Source organism: Fukomys damarensis, unplaced genomic scaffold (assembly GCF_012274545.1).
Source record: "Fukomys damarensis isolate Sample0158 unplaced genomic scaffold, DMR_v1.0_HiC HiC_scaffold_21, whole genome shotgun sequence".
NCBI lineage: Eukaryota > Metazoa > Chordata > Mammalia > Rodentia > Bathyergidae > Fukomys > Fukomys damarensis.
In genome coordinates this window covers 15,062,764-15,089,031 of record NW_022900933.1, presented here as the reverse complement: position 1 = coordinate 15,089,031, position 26,268 = coordinate 15,062,764, and the positions used below count along the sequence as shown (strand labels likewise).

Below are 26,268 nucleotides of genomic sequence, written 5' to 3'. Positions count from 1 at the left end.
GGGGCTTTGCAGGTATCACAATAATAACAATCACAGTATTAGCTACCATTTGCTAAGCACCTACTACATGTCCGGCACCTGCCTTGGTGCTTTACATACACGAACTCAGAGCTCAGTTGGCAAAGAGTCATTTTGACACACACGCAAAGGGAGTACAGGGGCATCTTTTGTAGGTTTCTGCAGATTTTGCTTTCCCTTAGGTAACCGGCTTTGTTTAGTAGGATTCTTTGGCAGGGACTTCAGGCTCAGCCTGGGAAGGGAAAGATGTGGCTCTGGCCTGGACCTGCCGAAGTGTACTCTGTCCCAGCTTCAGGCAGAGCTGAGGTCTGACCCGGCAAGGGTCTGACTGTGCTTGGCAGGACGCCATCATAAGGGCACTGTCAGCCCTGAAACCCGCTCCCGCCTGGGCTGGATGCCCTTCCAGCCTTCACCTGGAGCCAAGGAGGGGAGAATCCCGATAGCTCCCTAGTTCATGGCCATATTTATTCTGAGTAAAACCAACGAGCAAAGGGGGAAAATGGATAAATGATGAAATAATAATTTTTTAAAGATAGTCATCAGAACCTCCATGGCTGTTAAACACCACATTCTTTCATCTGAGTCAGTGGTTCCACAAGGTGTTGGACCCTTTAGACATTTGATGGGACTGAGGGCAGCCGCCACACCCATGGAGACCTCTTCAAAAATTGTTCTCAAAGGGGGCAGAAAGAACTTGAGGTGAGGTTGAGATTGGGACACTGTATGCGAGAGTGGTGCCTGGTGCTGGCCCCTTACGTGGAGTGGGAGAGGCAGCCAACGGAGGGGACATGATGGCCATAACTATGGTGCCCAAGTGGCGGGGAGATGAAGGGGCAGGAGAGAGAGAGGTGCAGGGAGAGAGGAGGTGATGTGTAATACTGGGTGTTCCCAAGGTCCACTGCCCTTTTTTGAGTTTGCCACAAGGTGTGAGCCCCCCAGACAGTCGGAGGAGCAAGGACATTGAGGGTACCATCTCAGGCGGTGGTCTGCCAGGAGTCCCATGAGACATTCTCCCCTAATCGTGGGCTCTGGCACACGACTGTACAAGGAAGAGAGGTTGCAAACAGGGGCTTCTCCTGGCCGGCTTGGGCTCTGTGGATGCTGTCCTTCCGGTCTCCCCGTTCACCCACCAAGTCTCCCCACCATTGCCCTCCACGGCCCTCACTCTTTCTCCTTCACAGTGACCAAATCTCCGTGCAAGGAAACTCTGTCCGCGGATGTGGAGCGCCGCCGCCTGCCTGCGTGCTCTGCAGGCTCGGGCCCCTGCCCGGCGCTGGGTACCGTCAGGAGGACTGCATCAGGCCGGTGAGGCGCTTGCCCGCCAGAGACTTTCCCTGCAGAGAGACAGCGACAGAGGCACGCACAGGCGCGCACACACACAGAACAGAGACAGAGAGCCAGACAGGTGAATTATTTGTTGCATGAGGCACAGAGGCCAAAGGACTAACCAACCTGACTGATCTTCTTGGTATAGGGTCTCTAGGTACAGAAGCCCTAACTGGGGATATGGGAAAAATCAGGACTGCCGGGCAGGTTAAGAGAGAGAGGGGTGTTGATGGTACTTTTGGGGGGCTGATGATAGTGAGAGTTTTACTTTCCTGAAATCAGCCATTTAAACTCGCTCTTGAACTGGATTCTATTCAAGTGAGGGAAGGAAATGGTGGATTTGAGAGTATCAAGGTCAGGGAAAGTGGGTTGATCCAAATAGATCTTGGCTGTGAATCCTGCTCAAAATACAGGATAGACACACAGACTTTGGAACCCCCTGGGTGATGAGTTCTGGGACCATGAGAGTGACATGAAGGTTTATTGGGCCTCAGAGCCACTGGTGGCCCCAGGGCAGTGAGCTCCTCTTGCCTCCCGTTCTTGACTTGACTCCCCACCTCCCCAAAGATTGATTTTGATGATTCCATACCAGGAAACCTACAAGCTCTTTACTTAACAACCTTTGTGGCTGCTCCTCTCTAGAACTAAAATGATAAACTAGGCCATGAGGTCCAGTGCATGAGGCATAGAAGTCCAGGGAGACTTCAGATCCTGGAGAGGTCCTTGAGGAGCTTCTGATCTGGGAGGGATTCAGAACTGGGCACCAGGAGGAGGGATGAGGAGGAAGAGTGAGGCTCAGTTCCTCTGCTTATTTCCCTGACATAGTCTATGCCCTTCCTTGGCTCACCCTCTTTAGAAATCCATACAGTTGGACAGGAGTTCAGAGGAGTGTGTGGCTGGACTCAAGTAGATTGATCACTGTGTCTGGGAAAACACTCGAAACCCATCCTGTTATTGACAGTGGGTCAGTGACATCATCCCCATCTGCAAGGGTAGCATATGATCCCCCCTCAGCAAGGGCTGTAGGGTTTGGTAGGGAGATTGCAAGGGCCAGCAGTTTCTCATGTTTGTTTCCAAGTGGGGTGTGGGGGCTCATTTTGTTTACTGGGCTTGGCTAGGTGTAAGCCGGATGTAATTTTTAAAAATTGACCAGGTTTGTGAAGCCCAGGAGGGTACTCTATAAACCTGCTGATTAATGAATTGATGGATAATGGGTATATCTAATAAAGGAATAGCACAGGCTTGGAGGTAGCTGGATGCAGAACAATGTGTCATCTGGCTTAGATCTCCATGGAGGGATGCAGCCAGCCTGGCTGAGCATTCTGATGCCATGAAAGGGGATTTGTTCAGGAACTGAGTTGCTCTCAGGAGCTGTTAGAAATCTGCCTGTACCTCTCCTTTTACAAAAGCTTTTCATTTACCTGCTATGTTAACACACACACACAATCTCCTGACATCAACAACCTTATCTGAATCTGCAAATACACTAAACTGAGCTTGCAGCAAAGTACAGTTATACCAGCCTAAATTTTTAATCCCCTTTTTTTAATCCCAGAGGGTTACTGTATCAGCCTTTGAGAATCATTGAAGAGGACAGCCATGTCTTTCTCTAGAGCAGGGTAGGTACCCCAGTAGCTCTTAGAAGGTGGAGGCTGGTCCCAGAGTCTATGGCATGCAGATAGCTGTCACTGTCCCCAAGTGCCCTTCCTTACATGGAGCCAGCGGTATTCGTCACCCACTTGATTCACCTGGGCATATGATTCTTCACCGCAGGCCTGCAGGCAGGCAGTGCAGCAGTGTGGGTCCTTTCTGAGAAAATGTGTGTCTACGGACCTCCTGGTATGAGTGACCCCTCTCATTTCCCATGGCCATCCCTGCTCCTCTGAAAGGCATAAGAATTTTGCTTTCCTCTTGGGAGTTGCTTATTGCCTCAGTAGCTACACACCAAATGTACTGGGTCCTCCTCCTCCTCCAATCCTCCGGCCCTGGGTCACAGTTACATATCATGAACCCAGATATATATGTCCTGAGTTGCTATATATGGTATTTGGGGCTCTGATTTAGCTGACAGATATGAAAAAAATCACTAAATCTTCTGAATAAGAGTCTGTTGGCAATGTGTATGTTAAAAGCCCAGAGACAAAGAAGGGAAGGTTTACCCCAAGCTCTCATTACAGCTGCATTCTCATTAGTGGGGTCATTTTAGCTGGAGAGGGGACCCGAGGATTGAGGGAGGATGGTGTGTCTATTCGTTCTAGGTGAATTTGGCCCTGAGGCACCCCCACCCTTAACCTCTCCCAGCTTTACAGAAAGGGCCTGGCTGGGCTTGGAGGAACTAATTAATCTCTTCCTGCTGGAGTCCTGGAGCTCAGCCTCACAGCTCTGACTCCAAGGACCTGTGGCCAGCGTGTGATTGCCTGCCCTCCCCTCACAGCTTCCATTTGCTAGGAATTTGGGGGCTGGTGATGCAGCTGACTGCTTAAGGGCCACTCCTGAGATTATCCCTAACCTCTCAGCAATCTGAGTGGCGCTGCCTGGCGGTTTTGTCTACCTTTCTCCACTGCTGCGCACCCACATTTACCAAGTGCCATTTCGGCTGCTACAGATGGAGGTCATGAGGCTTGGGGATAGCTTGGGAAGCAGTTTGGCCATTTGCAATCTACCTGCTACTCTGACCTGGGTGAATGAGCGTGAGTTTGGGCTGGAAGGTAGTTAATCATGCAGGATGCAGGCATGCCCTTGGGGGAAGAGATCCTGCAGTCCTACTTGCTCCTCCCTTCTGAAGAACCAAGGCTCCCACAGTGTTCAGTCATCACAGGGAAATCTGAGAACCGAGGCTACGTGTGTCCAGAGCGGAGCTGTCTGAAGGATATGCCCCCATAGGCCCGCAGGCAGCTCCTCAGTTACCCTCTGCCCAGAGAGGGACTTTTCTGCCCACTGAGTCTAGGGCTCTTGTCCCCCTTCTTTTCCTCCTATTCCTGCCTCCAGTTCCCATGATTCGGCAGGAAAGTGGTAATTTTGCCTGTGCCTGGCCCTTGCCTGGTTACAGAGAAAGTGGTTTTTCAGGGTGTGAATGTGTGATGCTCCCCAGTGCTGGTCAGCTGGGAATGGATCATGGTGCCAGGAAACTGCAGCCAGCTCAGCCCAAGGCCTTGGCGGAGCTGAGCGAAGCAGCTGAGGGTGGTTGAAAATGGTATCAGCAGGCACTCTTTGTCCAAGTGTAAAAATATACAGCGATTAAGAACTGAGCTGCAGAAGGTGCATTCCAGAGACACCAAAGCTTTGCATATAGACAAAATGCTCTTCACCTGTGAGACATTTGGCAACGTGTAATCCAATAGCACTTGGGATCCTTCAATTTCATGGACCACAGGGCTCAGTATTGGGTTCACGAACACCCACACATTCAATTCCCACCCTCCACTCAGACTAATCATTTCAGCTCTGTGGTCATTTGATGGCTACAAGCCTGGAAGAAGGTGGTCACAGAATCCTTTGTTTCTGAAAGGAAATGCACAAAAGGGCTAGCTCCCTTTTGTGCAGTGCTTTAAGGAAAATCAACATGCTGCTTGTCATGCTGCTCTGTGCATTGCACTTTCAGATACTAATCAACAAAGCATGCACGACCCCATCTGGGTTACCCAGCACTTCTGCCATTTACTTACCTGGGAGACTGATGCTAAACTCTGGCCAGGAAGAGGGCTGTGGCTCAGGGAGGAAGTAGCCCTGGGGGTCAGGTGGCTTATGGGGGCAGCACAGTCAAGCACTAGGGGCTCAGGGGACCCTTTTCAATGCTAAGGGAATAAAGATGTGTGAGTTGCTGATGAGATTTTTCCTGCTGATTTACTCAGGTGACCTAAGACCAACGTTTCAGGTCTCAAATAAAAATCCAGGCTACTGGGAGGATAGAAACCAAGTGTGGTTGCCCCTGGGGAAGAGGGCAGAATTGATTGGAAAGGTGCATGAGGAAACTTTCTACGGTGATGGGGTGCAGGTTGCACAAGTATATACATTTGTCAAATTTATCAAACCATGTATTTCAGATCTGTGCATTTTACCATATCTCAAAAGGGGAGAAAAAGACTAGGAAAAAAATCCCTGCTATCATCTTTGCCCGAGAATTCCCTATTCCCCACTCTTTTTTAGTTTCTGGGCCCATCTTTGCCTTTGGAAAAATTCAGTGCTTCCTCCCCTGGTATGGGAGAAACCCAGATTTCTCTGCTAGGGGCACTGGAACTTGCAGCAGTACTAATCTGGACTATTTCTACCTCCATTGATCCAACCTGATCCCCCTGGTGTGACACATAGGCATTTTTCATCCTTGCTCATGAAAAATGGTGTTTTGCTGACTAGGGCTCACCAAGTGACTCTGTCGGCAAGAAGTAGGAGGTCCCAGAGATGGGTTGTCCTTTTAAGGAGTTTGAAGGTCGCCTTGAATGGAGGATACTCAAACTCATGCAAGATGTCTATGTGTGCAAGCATAGGCCTGAGGGGACTTGCTGAGGACAGCATTCAGGAAGCTAGGAGCTAGGTGGAAAGGTTAGGGGTTCTGGCTTGGGTTTTGTAACCTGGGGGAGAAGCCAAGGCACCGTCTAACTTCATCAGGTGATTCCCCGGGGATTGGTGGTCCTAGTGTTCCCTCTTCACTAAGCAATGTAAACGGAATGATTTTTAGTGATCTCAAGCAATTCCATGGCATGTCCTTTTCTCAGTGATGAAAAGTTGGAGAGGGAGAGAGAGAGAGAGAGAGAGAGAGAGAGTGGCACCTGGTTGGGATGGCTCGGGGTCTGAGAAACTCTGGCAGGGGATGGTAGGAAGATCCGTGCCTTATATAGCTTCATTTCAAAACACTTCCAGCTCTCCAGCTCTCATCTCAACCCTGTGAAGCAAGGTGGGGCTGAAAAAATGGACAGACCAGGTAATGAGATGAGGCAAAGGCTATAGCTAGCTAATGCACGCCAGAGCTAGGTCAGAGCCAGCCCCCCAAGAAGGGAGAGATATTTCTGGCTGTCTCAGCCTTCTGTAGGGAATTGGGGCAGGATCCCTGTGGCAAGATTCTTTCCTGGGGTCTATATTACTCTCAGGTCCTCACCAAGCTTTCTGATCTATCTCAGGGGCTGAAGGGCATTTTATTTGGTTTTAAAATATTCTCTTTATTTGAGATTTTATATGAAGGTGTACCACAAAGACAAAGCAACACCCAATTTAAAAAAATACATGGGATAGGTTAAAATTGAATAGCAAAACTTCAGTGGCAGAAAAATTAATTATGTGTTCATGTATACTTCCTTGAAAATCTTTAAAGAAATGAAACGATCAAAATATGAATCATAGACTTTTTTTTTTGAAATGGTAGGTACATTGTCCTATGCCCAATGGTATAAACAACCAGGTTTTGCCATGTAAATGGTAGGAATCTATCTCTGACTCCTACTTCTGACTGTGGAAGTCCCATCATCTGAAAGCATTTCTCACAAAATGTCACTAGGGCACTTAGCAGGTTCAGCTGTCTCACTCCAACATCCACCAGGGCCTTCTTTCTTTCTTTTCCTTCCTTCCTTCCTCTCTTCATTCCCTTTCTCCCTCCCATCCTTCTTTTCCTTTCCCTTTTTTCTTTTTCCCCTTCCTTCCTCCCTTTCTCTATCTCTCTGTCTGATTTCAAATTCAGAGAAAGCAAGTTGTTGCAAGCCCTCCTATCTGGATTAATGTAAAAGCACCCCCCCACCTCTTGACCTCTCAAGGTCTTTCTCATTGAATGTTTTATTCTTCCCCTTCTGGGTGACACCAATTTCTCACGTACCCCTTTCATAAGTGTTCCCCTCTTTAAATTACCCAGGACTTGATGTGGCAGGGTTGGGGTGTCCCGCTGTTAGGGAAACGGTCACTAACAGCTGCCTGTTAGACACTTGCACTAATGTCCACAGTGTCCTTGCTAGGTAGATATTCCTTTAACCTCACCCAGCAGATGAGGAAACAGACTCAAATGGGCCTTGCGCAACCTGCCTGAGAGCAGACAGCTAGCCAGTGGCAAAGCCAAGGTGGTCAGACTTCACGAGGCATACAGCTGCTCTGCATATGGCCCTGACTTTCCAGGAAGGAAGCAGATGGAAATGCCCAGGGACCATGGATTCCTCTGTGTCCACCTCTACTGCATCAGCTCTCTGAGAGGTACAGGGTCACTCTTAACCTCCTGAGCAAGACCCCTGAGGCTGTCTCAGGCAGTAGCTGCTCTGCTCAAGAGCTTCCCCTCATCACAACTGGGAATCCTGTGACCTGAGAAGAGCCCCCTTCTGCCAGACAGGATTGGAAAAGGACCTTTAGGCTATAGTACTGAGCTGGGATACAGGTCACTATTGCTTGGTGCGTACAGACTGATAGCAGCTGAAGCTACTGTGTGGCTTTACTGTTATGGCCATGTGTTACCAGTGCTGACTTCCCTGGAGTCTTCCCAAATGACTATCCGAGGAGCAGCTGTTTACCTTTCTAAGGTGGGCCAGGCAGAGTGACCATACGTCAGTGGAAACAAACCCAATTTCAAATCATTCTAGGCCAAGTGCCTACTTTGGGAAGCCCTCCTTGGGTGGTCTTCCAGGCCTCTGGCTCCTGACTTTCATTAAGGTTGTCACTTACAGAGGTACAGAGGTCGGCTTCTGCCTGTTGGTCTGGGTGAGTGATGGGAGAACCTCCTTCATAGTCTCTCCAGCTGTGCAGGGACAAATCTGGAACCAGGCAGGAGTGCTGGGAGTGACAAGAGCTCAGCAGCTGAGTCCCACATTGGTGGCAGAATGCCCAGGCCCAGGCTCCCTGGCCTGCTTTCCAAGCTGTGCATTTCCACTTTCCCTGCTGTCTGCCTCCTCTGCAGGGGAAATGCCCCCACCCGGCTTTTTACTGGCTCTTTCTTCTGTCCTTCCTCTCTCCTGACCAAACAATCCTTTTGCCCTTTCTACATTCAGCTTGCAGGAAATCCTTGTAGCCTCAGGAGTGAAGTAGAGGGGGCATTTTGCTTGTAAAGCCCTTCAGCAGCATGCTTGCCTGCGGCCCCCACACAATGCCTGCCTCTTCCTTTGTCTTCTTCCTCCCAAAAAGTACTTTGACATCTAAGCTCTGGTTCATTCCAAATTAGGCAAAGGTCAAAAGACTCAAGGAAACAGTGACATGACTATGTTACTATTGGCAACAACTTGATGCTACTTTTCTCCAACCAGGAAGTTCAAGTAACCTTGACTATGACTATAGGGGAGTATGCAGCTAAAATTTAGGAGTTTGATTTTGTAGATAAGGTAGCCAAAGGAAATCCCTAGCTTGGAAGCATGGAATTTTCCTTGGAACTATGAGAACTCTAACTCCATCCTCTGAAGGATACTTCTTAGTTCCTGCAAACAAGTACTTGTTTAAGCTACCTGCTAAGATACAGCCTAGAAGGCACAGGCGGTCAACTTACTGACCCCTTCCTACCAAAGGCATGAACTTCAGTGAGTATCCATGTCTATTTGGATGCTTATGCAAAGCAGGGCAGCTCATTTCCCTTTCCTCCCTACTACCATGAATGCTGTCAGCAGTCATTTATCAGATGTGTATTCATAATTGGAAAAAATACAGCCAGAAATAGGTTAAGCAGCATTTTCAAGAGGTGCTGGAAAAAGATGGGTTGTTGGAATTCCTAGTCAAGGAGAACCTTCTTACTTCCCTCTTTCCTACAGACACTTTTCACATGTTGCTGATATGTTTTTGGTTTCTGTAGGGCAGTAGATGGGCTGTTTCCTAGCTTCCTTCTCTCCTGGTAGTCTACTATGTAAAATGTGAGACTTCTATATTTTCTGCAGGACTTGGCTCTGGGCCCACACAGTCAGGGTTATGGAAGCCTTAGCTGGGAGATGAAGCCGACTTCCACTATTAGATTTTAAAATATCTCCAAAGGAAGTGGGCATTTCTGCCTTCTGCTATGGCATGGCCACCTGGAGAAGTGAGCTACAAGATCAGTACCCAAGGATGTTGTTTGTGCACTGCCTCTAGGACAAGGGACTCATCTCAGCATCATTTCTGGGGCCCCTGGGCTCCTTGTTTCTTAGGAAGGAAGAACTGCATTCAAAAACTGGAGAGAAAAAAAGGGAATGCTGATAAATGTTTGCCCCCGACTGTCCATGAAACTTGGATATAAGAACAAGAGGAGTGGGGAAAGTGGAGGCCACAGGCAGATCACCTCTGCTGGATTTTGGAGCAGAAGGATTCCCCAAGGTTAGAGAGTGTGTGGACGCCGGGATCACTCACCCACTGCTGGAAGGAAGCCACCTCGGGGGTGAAATGCAGCGGCCATTCTGACTCTGCGCCAGCAGCACTAGGCAATTGTGTTTTGGGGAAGGGAAGTGAAGAATAACTTATCCAGCTGAAACTGTGAAGACCTGTGGCTCTAGAGGAGCCCCTGCCCCCGCCCCCAGCCACAGCAGACAAGTAGTCCATGCACAGGAGCACATGCAGGTCTGCAGTGTATGGTTACACACCCGCCATGCACAGAACACTGAGGCATGGATCAAGCAGGCAGCGCAGGAACCTGTGTATACACCTGTGCACACACTTGTGTGCACATTAACATTACAGGCACTCCTATAAGCATCACATGCAAGGCACATAAGCAGCCACCTCATTAGTTATAAAGTTTTATATCCACTCCTACAGTGCCAATCTTTGACAATTACTGCAAACTTAAAGCGTTTGCCTTAAAATACATATATAAAAGCAGAATTTTACCCAGGAAAAAGCCACTCATGTCAATGGAAATGGTCTGTCTGCTTCTGTTTCTATCAGTGCTAGAAGCAGTAGGAGCACACACCCCAGGGGTCGGTTTATCAGGAGATTTCAGAGCATCTCCTGCCACTTGCTTCTGACTCCTCCAGAAACCTCACTGTGTAGTAAGTGGTTAAAAAAATAGAAACCTGTTTATCTGGTAATGAAACAACTGAACATGGCAAGGCTGTAGTACTCAGGGAGGCTCTAAGCAGGCAAGCAACTGAGAGGTGAGTGTCCTGGGAATGGGGCTATCATGCAAGGGGCTAGAGCTGGGGGACTGGATTTCATATTCTTATTATGGGTAGAGCCATTACCAGTCTGCGCCTGGAAGCAAAAGGCATCTTAGGATCTTGCATCTCAGTAGAGGCCAAATACCAGGTCTTAGAAATATTGCAGTGGTTTACCTGTGGCTCTTTCTACCTTCCAGGCTGACAAGATCTATAGCTGCTTGGGCTTCCTGGGAAGTGCTAAAGGAACATGGGAAATTACCACAGGGCAGAAGCTGGCCTGCAGGGCACCACAGTGTCTCCATCCCCCAGGAAAGCAGAGTAACCAGCTCTTGGAGTTGATTTTGGAATGAGACAGTAGTAATAGCTACCATTAATTGAGTAGTTACCACGCTAGTCATTATAATAAATGCACTTTGCACATACTGTCATACAAGATATACTCTTATTCACCCTCACCTGCAAAAACAGATGCAATGATACCTATCTCAAATAATATTTCTGGCAATGAAATAAGATAATAAGTGGAGAGCTATATAGGGGTTGCAAGTAACATTACAATGATGAAAATAATACTTAGAGCTATACTTAATACATACACTGCAAAGAGTGTGTTGAGGACTTTAGGTATTTGCCTTATTTATTTATTTATTCACTTGTCCCTTTTGTGGACAAGGAAACTGAACTGCTCATGTCATGCATCTAAGCGGTAGAGCTGGAGAAGAATCGAAGCCTGTCTCAGGCCACGCCCAGCATGACACAGTGTAATACCACGAACTTGTGGGAAATCGCAGGTATGACTGTCATGACCTTGTTTAGTAAAACGTCTGCCTGGTACATTAGGTTTTTTTAAAAATCTCCATTGGACATGCAAGTGACTTGCCCAGAGTCTCACACTCATATCATGTAGAAAAATAGGGATCCCACGGGGGCAGCCTGTGTCCACTTCTCTGCATTTCTGTGGGTACTGAAGGAATATTGTTCTCAGGGGACAAAGCAAGCAGGTCATCTTCAGTAATGTATGTGAATGTAGCTGGGGGAAACAGCACCACCAGATTTTTGACTTTTGACTCTGGTGGTGCTGTAGCGCAGTTATAACTCAGGCTCTTTCTCCTGAATGACACAAGTGGCAGATAACCAGCTACCACCTTGCGAAGGAGCAGTCTGGATGGCACCAGTCACGAGGGGCAATCAGGGAACTCTCAAAAAAGTACTCCTGCTGGAGCAAGATGCACCTCACTGTGCAGGTACCTCTGTAGTTCCCGAGGAGCATGGAGACCAAGGGACCCCTAACCCCAAGCCCGGATAAAGCTGTTGAGTGCAGGTTGGGGGCTCTGGTGGCCACCACCCAATCCACATTCTTTCTTGGTGGTCCTTCTCAAGATGTTCTACAGACCTAGGGATTATTTAAGCAAGCCATGATTGAGGGTTAGGAAATAGTGGGGTGTGAAGGCATATCATTACCACAAGACCTCCATCAAGTATAGGGCCACCGGATCATGATCACCACAGATGCTAACGCTCGAATTCTTCACGTATTTAGAAATACGGATGTCCCGGAGCCTCCCAGTATCATCCAGAACAGAATTGTCCTATTACTTTTGCTGTAGATTGTAAAGTTGGGTCAAGTTTTGTGCTAGATGCTTCATCTCCATTTCCTAACTTGATCTGCTATGATACCAAAGTCAGGCTTTCTGTCTTTGCTTGACAGTCCCTCTGTTCCTATTAGGCACGGAGGCACAATGCACCATGGTCTGATGCAAGAGAGAAAGGCCAAGGCACAGCGTAGAATGATTCTCTAGCCCGGAGGATAAGTACAGGTGCCCCCCAAGATGTGGATGTCTCCCCTCCCCCTTCCCTTACATCCAGGCATCATCCTCACCTCACAGAGTTTTAAATGACCGTCTGAGACAACACGGTACCCGTCAACTCTGATCAGACTTTCTTTGGCTTTAAACACGTCTTATTAAAACTTTGCTGACTTTTCTAGGATTGCCATGCTTAATAAGAGGCCTCAATGAATTTGAAAGCAAAAGATGAAAAGAGGGAAAAAGCCCTATGATGTAATCACCATAATTATACAATCCCACAATGAGGTGAAAGCAGCCCTGGTGAAGGCTGAATGAGGAGGGAGTGTCATCTGCAGTGGGGTTGGTTCTTAGGAGCACTGAGAAGAGTGTGACATGAAAACCCTTCTTTCCTTTGCTGAGCTGGTTGAAGAGGAGTCCTCAGGGTAGGGCCAGGTGATGGGAGAGAAGGGAGGACAGTTATTCTTGGCTCCCAGGCCTCCAGGAGCATCCTCTGCACCTGGTCGGCGGAACTAATTCTGATGTCAGCTTGTTCTCCTGGGTTCTAGTGGCAATCAGTAAATGGCAAATAGTTTTACCATCTTTTCTCTTATCCAAAAAGCACCACTTGGAACTATGATAGGGCCAGGGCACCTACAGATGTGGCTGCCCTTGGCTATGCTCAGCCTTTCTGTGCCAAGGGGTGCTTATGTCCTCTGATCAGTGACCTCCTTTCAAGCATCTGGGGGACAGAACAGTGTTGCCCAGGGCTCAGCTGCAGTGGCAGCAAATGACACAGAATGTGTTTGTGTGTGTGTGTGTGTGTGTGTGTGTGTGTGTGTGTGTGAGAGAGAGAGAGAGAGAGAGAGAGGGAGGGAGGGAGGGAGAGTGCATGCTGACATATGAAGAAGGACAGCCATTCCACTTTGTGACAGTTTCCCTCACTTCCAGTGTGTCATCTGGCTTTTGCTCCCTCAAGGCAGAGTCTAACTGGAATCTTTTGAATTTCTCCAATTAGCAAACTCCCTCCATGTAATCCATTTTCCTCATCCACAACTTGATTATAAAGCACTGAATGAACTGCGGTAAGGCTCATTTAACAAATATTTAATGCAGCACAGAGTTCCAGTGGGAAGAGGTTATGGAATCCACCACAGAAATACTCTCTACAACATCCTGAACTATTCAGATCCTACATGTTTCACTCAGCTTCTAACTGTCAAAAGCCAAGGAGCACACTGCTCCTTGAAGTGACACATTCCCTTGGTGAATAGTGGCGACTGTTAAAATATTCTTCAGTGGAGTGACCCTCCCCCCGACTTTTTCTACCCCTTCGGTCTAGCTTTGCCCTTCAGAGCAGCCCCGTGGAGTCCACTCACTCCAGAAGACAAACACAATCAGGTCTCATGCTGTTGGCTGGGAGGCTGGACATGGCTCCCATAGTCCCTTTCTCAGCCCAGTTCTCCTCTTCTGGACTTTCTCTAGCCTACTAAAACCCTGCAAAAGAGGTGGGGCTTGAACCCAAGAGTCCGTGTAGCATAGGGCAACCCAGAGCAGTGAAGCGTTTATCTCTGTGACTATTTCCACTTTTACTCTCATAGCCTAATGTTGCCTTAAAAAAAAAAGTGGTCGCACTTGTGCTTATATTAATCTTACAATCAACTATAACACTCCATTTATTTAACCTCAGTTACAATGGAGACGACAAGTAACATCTATAGTTGTGAAACTGGATTATTTTTAAACATAAATTTTACCTGGTTACATTTGATCTAGATGTTTTTGACCTATCGTTCCAGCTGACTTTTCAAATGCACTTCTGTTATCTACCAGTGAGTAATGTCTTCCAGGTATAGATTTTAGAACAGGGTTGGTGGGTTTGTGTCTTCATCCAAGTCATCAAAAAGGCACGTTGGCTAGGTCGTGCCCATGGGTGTGAGTCTGCGGCCCATTATCAGACATTGCCTTTCTCGTTGACATAGATTGACTAATCCACCTTCTCCCCAGCCATTGTGCGCTGTGAAAATACTTGCTTCATCTACATATGGAAAACACAGAGGGCAGTGAACACGGGCAGGGGCAGGGAAGACAGGGCAGGAGTAGACATATTCTTTTCAGTCTTACTGTGCTAATTACAGGGCACAAAAAGTATTTTCTGGAGCAGGGGATATAGTTATTAGGCCTACCCTTCTCTAGCAAGCCAGGTAAGGAGAGTTCCTGCCAAATTTACACTAACAAGGTTCGTTCCTATTTGGGACCATGGTGCTGTTGCTTAGGCTAAAGGGCTTGACTCATTGGGAGTGTGGAAGGACCACTGCTATTCGGGCCTTGCTATTGCACAAGTGCTACACACTCCTAACCCTGCTCCACCACCCTATCCATTAGAGAGCCAAGGAAAACCTCCAAGGACTTTCTCCTGTTGGCCATCTGGCAAATGTCACAAAACTGAAAATCCCCTTACCCTCAGCTCTTCTTGGCTCCCTTTAGCGTTCCATTTAGCCGTTCTATTTCAGAGCAACATCTTGCAGAGTTTCCACATTTGTACACGTATCCCACCCTCCTTCTAGAACACTATACTTTCCTAACTTGACTCGAGCCGGGAGACTCACTAACTGTTTTATAAAGGGAAGCATCCTGAGCTGTTTGTACGGGGAGCTCATTTTGGGGGAAATTCCATAGAGGTCTTACTTCCTTGCCTTCTGGCCCTTTGACCAAGTTCTCTTTCAACTCTCCGGGTGGGACAACAAGCAGAAGGGGCTCCCTTCTCCTTGACTTTGAAATAAACAGTGTTGTCCCCTTGCTAGGACCTGCTGTTGCAAAGCCTGGCAGTGCCTGGATAGGTATCTCTTTCAGGTGTGCCTCCTCCCCCGGCAGGACTGAGGCAGACTCGTCCTCTGCAGAGGTAGTGTCCTGTCTCCTGAGTGGCTCACCCTGCACAGATCACTGCATTCACCTTCACCCTGTCTCTTCTCACTGGACAGATGGGAGCCCACACCATTCCCTTGTGACTGCATGGGGACAGGTGCCATTGTCTGCACAAGTGACAAGAAGCAGCTTGCAATCCCACAACCCCATCAACCACGTCTGAAGTGACAGCTCCTTCTAGAAGGATTCTTGCCTGAGTGGGGGTGGGTGGAGGCTACAAGATGCCAAAGGGCCGCAGGTCACCTCCCAAAATAGATCCCTGCCTGGCACATACACACACACAGTTTGCCCCCAGCCTGCCTCGCCGGGAGACTGGCAGGGTACGCGTTTGGATCTGAATCAGTGGCTGTAAACACACAGCTGTGCCTTTCTGCCTCAGAGGAGCTTGATTTTCACTTGACTGCTTGGCACACTGGGGTCTGGAGAAGGCTGGAGAGGGCCCTGGTGGGCGGGCTGGCAAGGGGCTTGGTCAGGGAGCAGCTGCCCTTAGAGCCGCTCATCCTGCATCTGCAAGCCGCACTGGCATGAGCTTTTCTCTGAGTGGCACTCAGGGGGAAGAGCAGTTTGGGTTGCTTTCTGCTGACAGGTCGAACAATCAGCTGAAACATCTAGGGGTTCCTCCTTCCAAGAGAAATGACAACCAAACTCTGACCTTTTGGATAACTAAAAACCTCAACCCCTTCCGTGCCCTGCCACAAAGAATCACTGTCTCATGGAGCCTGCCCTGCATTCCACCAGCCATGCTGATTCTGTTGTTTTATATTTTGTTTATGAAAAATTGACTTTTATGTTTTCATTTTCCAGCTACAAAATCATAATAGTAAATATGCTTTTCCAAACTGCACACAGAGCCAGGCTTGAGATAGAAGGATAGTGACCAGAGGAGACTCAGCCTACCACTGAGCATGACCAGGACAGTCCTGTCTCACATACCTCTTCCCCCCTCTCTAAGAGAGGACAGGACCTTCTGGCCCAGGGAAAGGGAGAGATCAGGTGAGCAGCAGCAATGCTGCGCACCACCCCCACTCTGGGGGCTCCCAAGACCCCACAATGTGTAGTGCTGACCTTGATAGGTCCCCTCCTGACACAGCTGCACATCCCAGCCAGAAGGGTGGGGACTGCAGAACTGGCCAGGCTGAAAGGGTGGTGTCACTCACCCTGTTCTCCGTGAGTCCTTTCCACCCTCCAGCTGCTTACAAGATCTGAGTCCAGGACAACTGAGTGGAGCCTTTCCTGTGCAGAGGGAACCTGGGCCCTTAGCTCTCCTGCTAGTGTTTGTCTGGGGTCTGTGGATACTCCCAGCTCCACTCCATTCATAGTTAACCTCTCAGCCTTGACGGCCAGCAGACACTTCTGAATCAGACAGCTAACTGGGCAGGAAGGCATCTCCTCTCTAACTGTGAGTAAGGATTCCTACGACTCCAAAGTCTCAGGGTAGAAAGAAGCACATACCCACTAAACACTTGCAGCTGGAAGGGATGACAAAGAAGATCTAGTCGAACCCATCATACAGAGGAAAAAAGTAGGTTTCAGAGAGACCTAGTGATTTGCCTGCAGTCACACAGCTGAGGCTGGAAGCAGAAGCCACTCGCATGGGGCTTGCTGAGACAGTTCAGAGTCCCAGGGGATATCCTTGCCGCTCAAGAGAGGGAGACCATCTTCCAAAATATTACTGTGGAAGGACACCTTCACTCCTACCCAGGGCCAGAGGTTCACCATAGCTGGATAGATGGGAGAGGCTGGAATTAGTGGTCCCAAAGGGACTGTTTGCCATAAAAACCAACCCTGTGTAAAAATAGTTAGCCAACTATCCCTTGCTGGAGGCTTGAAAAGACTTATTCAATGGAGGTCAAAACACTGTGGGGCTCTGCTGAGCCCAGAGTATTTGAAGGTTCATTCCATTAGGGTTTGTTGGCTGTTCCACACAAAATGCTGAAGAGCAGGAGGAAGAGAAGGAGGAGGGGGAGGAGGAGGGGGAGGAGACAACCCCCAGGGAAGGAAATGCTGCTTCCCCATTGATTACCCTCTCTTCCTGCCCAGGAGCCTCAGCTTTCCACTTCCGGTCAGCATAGGCCTGGAGCTGGGGGTTTCCTCCTGCAGAGCTGCATCGGAGGAGCAGGAGCCGTGGCAGCTGGGGGAAGCTGTTGACCTGCTCAGTAGTTTCTGCCTGGGAGGGAGGAGGGAGAAAGGGGAGTGACAGCTGGCTCCCAGAGTCTCCCGTCTCCATCTGACTTTCCTGCTGCATTCCTTGGCAGGCAGGACAGGAAAGCCTGTGGTAGAGATGCCCCTGGTCACATGCTAAGGCTCCCTCGGTGCTGGCCCTTGCTGCTATTGGCAAAGCAGAACCTCCATGTTATCTGTGGCCCCTGGTACTTGCTCAGGTGGAACCAAATCCATTTCTCATCTTTGGGACCCAATGCTGGAGCTGGCAAAGATTTCAAGGGTGAAGTTGGGGCTTTAACTGAGTATCCAGGCAGAGGTGTGCAGGAAGCAGCTGCCAGTGTCACCTGGGGCCCTATCTCTCCCGATTTAAGATCTGGTACTGTGCACAGGGGGCAGGGGACTTTAGCTTCTCCCAAATGAGGACCCTCACCAGACAGCTTCAGCCACCATCTGAAAAGCAAAATCACATTTCTGCAACTGTGGTCTGGCCAGGGGCCCTTTTGCCTCCTCTCTCTCCTTCCCTTTTATCAGAGTCAGGCCATGGTCAACTCCAGGGAATCTGAAGGAACGAGCCCATCTAAGAGAGACCAGAGGTGGTGAGCTTTTCAGTTCTGGCCACCCTGTGCCTCCTTTGTCATCTGTCCACCATAAAACCAGGAAGATGGCAGAGACTGGCGGACTGGTTGGCACTGAGCAGCAGGAAGCCTCTTCCTCTTTCTGGTTAGTGATGCCCAGGGCCTCCCACCAAAGAACCAAAGATGATGGAAGATGACGCAAAGGCAAACCATAGTAACTAGCCAGGTGCATCCTGCTGTGGCTTTCATATTTTACAGCCACTGGCTATGAAAGGAAGCTTCCGGGTAAGCAAGATTAAGGAGAGAATGGTTCTTGCTCATGATGGGATCCAGTGTGACCTGCATACGGCCATCTTGGCGTACCCACTATCTTGCATGCTAGGTGACCCTGGCACATATTCCAAACCCTGTAGGACAAACAAAAGCTGTTAAAATAGCCAAGTATTTCATGCTGGCCACTGACTGCTTCTTAACTGACACTTGACATGTTAATAGTTTTTGAGAAAGACCAGGCGTGTTCGGGTTGGCCATGGGCCATCTTTGTCTAGCTTAGCAAATAACCCATTTCTGCTGCCTTGGGGTATAGGATCTTCCCATCTTGCTATCATCCACTGTCATAAGTTCCTAATGAACTACACTCTATTCAACCCTAGATTTGTCTGCCTCTTTCTTCAGTCTCTTGGTACTTTCCACTTTTGATGTCTGATTCTTGTACACCTGATTTTTACAAAACAGGTTCTTTTGGCCACAGGGCCCATCTGAGGTCCTCTTGAGAAGTTTCCATGTGTTAACAACACTTTCTGAAACCAGGGCTCCTTGGAAAAGGAAAACCATGCACGGTGGTGTGGGGTTATTTCTGCACACAGGCAGATGACAGTCAAGGAGGGGCTGAAATCCCATCTGTGTTTGGCTTGGCCAGATGGGGATCGAAGGATGTGGAGTCTCCAGAGGGAGTCCCTTTTGCTGTTTTGAATAAAAGTGCATTATAGGGCCGGGGATTTAGCTCAGCGGTTCGGTGGCCTGCCTTGCAAGCTCAAGGACCCGAGTTCAATCCCCGGTACAAAAAAAAAAAAAATGTGCATTATAGACTGGTTGGAACTTGCCATGGACTTTCAGTTGTGTCTGGCTTTGACCCTAGGCTTTCCCCATCAAATAAGCAGGGTTTCAGGAAGGTTCTCTGATTCTACTCTTCACAATACTTGCTTAGTACAGATCCCCATATATTGGCTTGGTACACTTAAATTCTAGGTGGCCTAGAATGAACCTTCTACTAGAAGCACTGACTCTACTAGGGAGGGCCAGACCCCTCCTGAATTCAAGGTAGCACAGTTCTGGAAGTTTCCATGAGACACTTATGTTGCTCCTTAGGATCTCATGTAACAGGGACACACAAGGGTTTAACCAGAAAATCTTTCCATGTCAGGACATACCTTGAGACTTAGAAGGAAAAATTTGGCTCTCTCCTTATTTTCTTCCTTTTCCAAGAAAGGAAGGGGCATTGATAGGTTCTGAGGGAGAAATTCTGGATTCAGATTCAGTTTGGACAAGATGCTAGATAACTGAGCTATCCAGCCACTTGAACCACTGGTTAGTCCTAAATGGCAGTCGGCCTCACGTCCTTGGTCTATGAGCAGTCTGCCTTCACTTTCCCATTTTTCCATTACTAGCTCCGTGATTTGGGTGATCTTACATATCTCTTCCAACAACTTGGGAATGCTGTTAATCCAGACATTAGCCATCCCTTCCCACACTAAGGATACAGGGGGTTAAATCCTGGGTCTTTACACTGAGCTGCAACCCCAGCCCTTTAAACATTTTTGAAAATATTGTTTCTGAGCCAGGGTCTTGCTAAGTAAATATGTTGCCCAGGCTGGGCTTGAATTCACAAACTTCCTGCCTCAGCCTCTTGGAGTGCTGGGATTACAGGCATGTGCCACAGTGCCTGGTTGACCTTTGTTGTTGTTTTTTGAGACAGGGCCTCTCTATGTAGCCCAAGCTGGTCTTGAGCTCATGGTGATCCTCCTGCTTCTGCCTCCCAAGTGTTGGGATTACAGGTGTCTTCCACAACACCTGGGCTGACCTTTGTTTAGTTTGATAGTTTGCAGTATGTGGTAGAAGAAACACTTGTGTAAATCTTTTACACTATATAGTTATATAATATTTGAAAATAAATATCAAATTGCAAAGCATATTGGTTAGTTGGTTATATTTGATTAGAACACTGGGCTGTTGACACCAAATTCTTGGGTTCCAATCTTTAATAGTCCGAGAGCTGACACTGTTTTATAGCCATGGGCCATATCCCCAAACTTAGCCACACTCACAGGGTTGTAGTGTTACCCCAATCGCAAAAGGGCATGCATGGATCTAAAAAGTCTGCATGTACCACCCATTACAGTCTCCTGTTTATTAAAAAAGCATCAGGGAATTTAGCAAGGTAATTCTTAAAGTTTGGGTCTTCTATATATAAATGCCCAGAGTCTCAGGAGTTTGGGATATTTTTCTCCTTCAGCCCACTCTGACAGCATCCCTCTGAATTCTCCCCTGTGTGCACTTGAGATAGTTGGAGTCAGGCTGGTGCTTTCTTGTTCTGTTTTGTTAACAGACCTTGAAGAAGTACTGAGGCAACACCACTTTTGGGATAAAGGACATCAATAAATGTTCCTCACAGAGCTTCATCACTCTTGCCTTTCCTGATACCCACTTTTCATGAAAAGCAGACTGAAGATGCTGATCCTAGTACTAGATTTCTTCTTTCACATTCTCTCCTCACACAGTGAACCAGAGGAGCCTGACAGGGCTGTCAGAATTCTGCTTTCCTATACAGAAAAGCTCTGCTTTTCTTTGCAGGTTATACCTGAGAGGCTAAGGGGCTCTCACAATGCACTCTCAGCTCGTCTAAATCCCTAAATATCCTCCATCCTCAGTAGACAGACAGGCACTCTACCGTTCTCTATGGAGTCATCGTAGGATAGGGAAAGTTCCATAGTCCCGCCTCTGTAATCTGTGGCACTATCTCATCCTGGGATGCCACCTACACGGCCTTGGTAAACCAGCCATGTGACAAAAACCCTGAAGGCTTTGTTTTTTGCGTGTTCTCACTTCTCATGAGGAAGGGCCACAGAGAGGAGACCCCAGAAGAAATGAGCACCCATATTTTAATTGCTGTCTACTGGAGTTCTTGTGATTTCCGCAGCTAATAAATGCAAAGGAATGTTTAAATGCAGTTAAAATACATCTAGCTATATGATAGGCAAATGAGTAGGCTGCTTTCAACCTAAGATTCTTAGAATTATGTTAAAAGGATAAAAATCACATAGTAGCCATGTTTTACAAGGCTTTTCCTCCGCAATAGAGGTGGGAAAATATGGCAGATTGGTACTGTTTGGGAAAAGAAACATGACCACTTCTCTGGGCAAGACCTCTGTTCTCTGGCTGCCATCTTGGTTCCTTCTGGTTGGATGTTAACAGTGCAGACAGGGCCCTATGAACTCAGTGGCTTGTTTTTTATGAGTCAGTGAATGAGCAGGGTGGAGTATTTCCTGCATACCAAAACCTATGCTTAAATTTCATAGAGACTGACATGGAGACAGGAGATAGGTCTAGACTGTTCTATACACTACTATGATATAGAATCTCCACTGAGCATGTCAGGGAAGACTGTGTTAAATGCTGTCTCCTTTTCCCATGGGCTTTCTCCTGTGTTACTCTTTGGGCCTCTTCCTCTCCTTGCTGAGTGTGCATGGGGGGCAGGCTACTTTCTTATTAGAGCAGTGAACCTGTAGCCTGTTTCTACTTATTGTCAGAATCAGGGACTGGGGAGCTTGAGCAGTCCTTCCCCCTGGGGGGTGTGAGGACAGTGGCAGGACTTGGCTAATGACCTCTTCTCCCAGTCACAGTGTGCAAAAAGGGATAGTAGGGGGTTGTGAGGGATGTAGGAACTCATGCAGAGGTCACTAACACTCACGCCAGCTAGACCACATCGCCAGAACCCATGCAGCACAGCCACTTTCTGCACACAGCCAAAGCTACCCACATAGCGACACCAGCTCGTGCCCTGCACTAGTGTGACTGTTGGAGTTCACAGAGGAAATTTGGCTTTCATTTTGTGTGTGAGATGAGCGATAGTTCTGAGCCATGATGTCTCATGGTACGTTGGATGGCCTCCTCCTGGGCTACTGCAGAAGATGCACAAACCGCACAGCCCCACGAGCAGTGGGGTCCTTCTTCTCAAAGACCTGAATGGGGTGCACCTGAGGCTGGGCGGTCCACTGTGCACCTTCTGCAGAGGGGGCCACTTGCTCTTTTGCAAATCCATCCCTAGAGGAGAAGCTGCAGACGCTCGCAAAAGAAAAGGGGTGAGTTGAGGAGGAAAGCACTGGAACCGCTCCCACCCCGCAAAAGACGACAACCAAAAAGACAAGAAAAGTTGAAAAACCAAAACCAAAACCAAAAGAAATGATGAGGGAAGAAAACCAACTGAACTTACCACACTGCGAGTGAACTTTTCTAGGGAAGTTCTACGACCTTGCTCACTTTCTGGCTTTAGGGGGAACAAAAAAGGTAGGGAGAAAAATACAGAAAAAAAAAGTCTTCAGCTTACACATGGTTTCCAAACAGCAGCAGCCGCAGCTAGAGAACAAAACACAAAAGCCAAATGGGGCAAAAAATGGAAAAAGAGAAGCAGCTAGAGCTGTTGGCAGAGTCAATGGGAGAGACAGAAAACAAAAGCCCAGGAGCAATGGCGCTGCCTCCTTGGAGCAGTGGGGAGAGAGGAGTTTGCTTCTTGAGGGGCCATGAATGGTGCCATGGGGCTTTACAGGGCACTGCAAGCACTAGCTTCCAGCTGTTTGCTCAGTGTTCTCACCTGTTTGCTCCTGTGCAGAGTGCTGGGTGGTTGCTGGCACGAGGCGCCAAGGCAGCCACATGGGGTTTAGGGCTGCGGGGGATAGGATGTCCAGAGAGGCACACCCTCTACCCCAGGTGAAGCCATGATCTCATCCTCACATCTAGGCCAGGATCTTTTTTGTCTCTTGAGATTTTCCTGCCCAGAGAAAAGTTTGCCACCTTAAGTGACTCCTAAACACCCCTGTTCTGCTGTCCTTGACACCAAGAGGGTCTACTCACATCCTTGACAATGACAAAGGATCTGAGGCTTCAGAAGGCAGTAACATGGGGAGTTTTCTGGACAGAAAATGCTCTCTCAGTCTCTAGGCAAGTGACATCTACAAGGTATACTCATGATATGTTCCAGGAGGCTCAGGAACCTCCCTGCGGAACTCTTAGCTGAGGCTCCCAGGACAGGGGTGAGAGGAGGCAAAGCTCTGGAACATTCTCCTAAGCCCAGCTGCTCTCTACTATAGGGGAAGAAGGGATGTGAGGTGTACCTGGCCCTCTCCCTTAGTTTCCTACCTGGGAAAGAGTAGAATTCCATTCCAAATTCCTGCCCATTTATGTTAGAGCCCTGCTCCATGGTCCTGAGCCCAAGGCTGGGAGAGTACACATGCTTGCATGGATACACATGTACACCCAGCAGATAACTGAAGCGGGGGACTGGAGAAGCATCCAGGTGACTGTGGGTCTGCAAGGATGTGCTGGAAGCAGAGGGGCGGGCCAAAGAGAGCCATCTGCCGGAGTGGATAAAGATGCAGGGCTTCCTTGGCAGCCATGGCCCCGCCTGCTCAGCCAGCTGCCGGAAGACAGACACAAGGTTGCAGAAGGAAAACACAACACAAATGACATACCACCACAGAGCTGGGCTTGGCTCTTCTCCTCATAAAAGGAACTGAAGGATTCTTGCTTGGCCTGGGAACATACCAAGACTCCATTCCATGACAGGACTCAACTTTAATCCCATGGACAGCCAGGGTCGCACAGATTTAGTTCAAGTCAGGCTGATCCTAGATCCAGTATTCTGGGCCTACCATTCGTATCACCTGGCCACCAAGTTGCTCCTCACTGGGCTCCTCTGTCTTGTATAGGCCCCTGAGATGCCCTAGAATCTCATCACCATTGACACTTATTATCCTGGAGTAGCTCTTAAAACCAGCTCACCTACCTCATGAGAATGTGGTTTTTCAGAGCAACTACCATTTCCTCTGAAAATATCAGAAAAGGGGAAGAAAGAATCGGAAGGCTGTGCCTTTAGAGACCATCAAGAGCTACTCTCAAAACGAACTAGAGGCTGATTTATACCCTCTCTTAGCTGGAGGCTGTGGATCTCCTTTGCCTTTTATGACCTGGACATTAATATCAAATGGTGAGCCCACCCTTGAAACCAGAAGATACTCTAGGCCTACCTGAAGGTGCTGAATTACAAATCTGACCTGCGCCTGGAGCCTCTCAGGAAGAAATGGAATGAAAAGTAAGTTTATCACTTTTTGAGGAAACAACTCCTCAATACTGAAAGGGTGGTGGCATCTGCAAGGGCTTTCTGCCTCAAGAATAACCCTTAATTTAGGGGCTGGAAGGATAATTGTGATGAACTTAATTTGTCACAATTCCCAGAAAGGCCATTGTTTCTTCCCCCTCAACTGACCTCCGGAGTTTGCCTTTTGTAAGGATGAGCTGGGTGGGAGTGCATCTTCCCTTGGTGTTCATACCTACAGGGAGGTCTCTGGCTTTTCTTCCTCCAGATACACAGGCAAAGCCTAGATTGATTCGATTGCCTTAAAATATCCTAAAACTATGATGATTTCAGGTAAATTGAATCATAACAGATAAAGAAAACTTACTTTGACCTTCTCCCTTTGATCCGTACTAGAGTTCCATAACCTTGCTCTTTCCTCCAGTTCTCAAAAAGAGGCATCGGAATAATTTGTGGGGGTTATCAGCTCCCTGCTCCATCAAGGCCTGAATTCACTGCCATGCCCCAGCAAGGGAGTTCACAAAAAGCCAGGTGTCACATTTTCTATCCACCTGAAGGAGGGATGTAGGAATGAATAGTGCTGCGATTCTGACAATCTGGATATTTCTAAAGTCCTTTTCACCTTCTTAGACTAGTAAGGCTCTTCTGGGGCTAAGACGGCAGGCAGGACAGAGATGCTCTCCTAGACTCTGAAGATAGTGGTACCAACCACGTACATAGACAGGATTCTGGCACACAAGGTTGACAGAACACAGAACAGGGTTGGGTGGCTGAGAGGTGGCCTGACGGGAGCCCATGGATGGACAACCACATACTTGGGACTGGCGTTGGGAAGCTGACAGGGGAGAAAAAAAGGGGATGCATGTGTTCCTAAGTGGCGTGGCTTGGACATCATGGAATTTGTGCAATGTGAGCTACTTTAACCTACACGGGCCTCGGATGGGAGATGGAAAGTATGGATGGTGGGCAGGCACTCTAGAGTCATGAGCTCTGTCTCTTGCCTCTTCTTTTCCAGCCCCATGGCCCTCCCTGCTCTTTCTTCCCCCTCCCAGAAACTCAGCTGAGTCCTTCCTGCTTCAGACACCCTCATCACCTACATGCTAGGGATCCCAGGGAACCCAGACCCATGAATCCAAGAGCTGCAGGGAAACATGATGCCATTCTAACTGGGGGAGGAGGAGGAGGAGTAGAGGAGGAAGGAGCTGGGGTGGGTACTTTTTGGGGCAAGTAAGGGTGAGGGTGAGGAAGGATGTGTCAAAGAGGGACCAATCCTGGGGATGTCGCCAGATGCCAGATGGTGCCCTTGGAACTGATGAGGTTTTCTGTCTAATGCAGGGGCTGCCCCACCCTTTGCCTCGTCTCTAAACTGCTCAGGGAGAGGAGGTTGGTCAGGAGGAAGGAGCTGGGGTGGGTACTTTTTGGGGCAAGTAAGGGTGAGGGTGAGGAAGGATGTGTCAAAGAGGGACCAATCCTGGGGATGTCGCCAGATGCCAGATGGTGCCCTTGGAACTGATGAGGTTTTCTGTCTAATGCAGGGGCTGCCCCACCCTTTGCCTCGTCTCTAAACTGCTCAGGGAGAGGAGGTTGGTCGGGGAGCGGGCTGGATTTTGCAGTGAAGGATTCTTTGGTGTCCTAAAGGAGTTATGGCGTCACTGCCGGCCCAGAACTTCGTGCTGAGCAACTGCGGACAAAGTATTTGCTCATATACCCTTCCCATTGGGCAAAGCATGCAGAGGGAGGCAATGGGGACCCGGACCCGGACCTTGGGGGATGGCTGGGCTGGTGATAATCCTCACTGTTTTTCATTGGAGGGGAGCAGATAGAGAAAGAAAAGAAGAAAAGAGAAAATAAATAAAACCCAAGGAATGATATTCTCATTTCACACCAGCAGCAAGCAGCAGGCAAGAGTGGAAAATGCTGAGAGGCAAGCCTGCCTTGCCCAGAGATACCTTCTTCTTGGCCAGCAGCAGGTCCTGGTAAGCATTGGACCGGAGGAAGCGGGCATAGCTGTCACTTTTCATCAACTTGTAAATGTGCTCCTGGGGAAGGAGTGAGACACAAAAAAGAAGTGTCAACCAAAGCCACGGGAAGCACAA

At 48.5% G+C, this 26,268-nt stretch overlaps 1 protein-coding gene across 9 annotated transcripts in view; it reads right to left on the bottom strand.

Moving 5' to 3' along the window:
• The window catches only part of Rgs6 (regulator of G protein signaling 6), a 561,710-nt gene that overhangs the window by 3,010 nt on the left and 532,432 nt on the right, over nt 1–26,268 (bottom strand). For 5 of the 9 annotated variants that reach the window (XM_010645399.2, XM_010645398.2, XM_010645401.2 and 2 more), the window contains 4 exons: nt 26,122–26,211; nt 22,295–22,348; nt 9,613–9,679; nt 1,184–1,352 (listed from right to left, as the gene is read on the bottom strand). In XM_010645399.2, coding sequence (XP_010643701.1) covers nt 1,184–1,352; nt 9,613–9,679; nt 22,295–22,348; nt 26,122–26,211 — 380 coding nt within the window. Of the gene's footprint in view, nt 1–1,183; nt 1,353–9,612; nt 9,680–10,900; nt 14,181–22,294; nt 22,349–25,583; nt 25,968–26,121; nt 26,212–26,268 lie in introns of those variants that run through there. The other 4 variants (XM_010645403.3, XM_010645404.2, XM_010645405.3 and 1 more) reach the window with 4 other exon arrangements.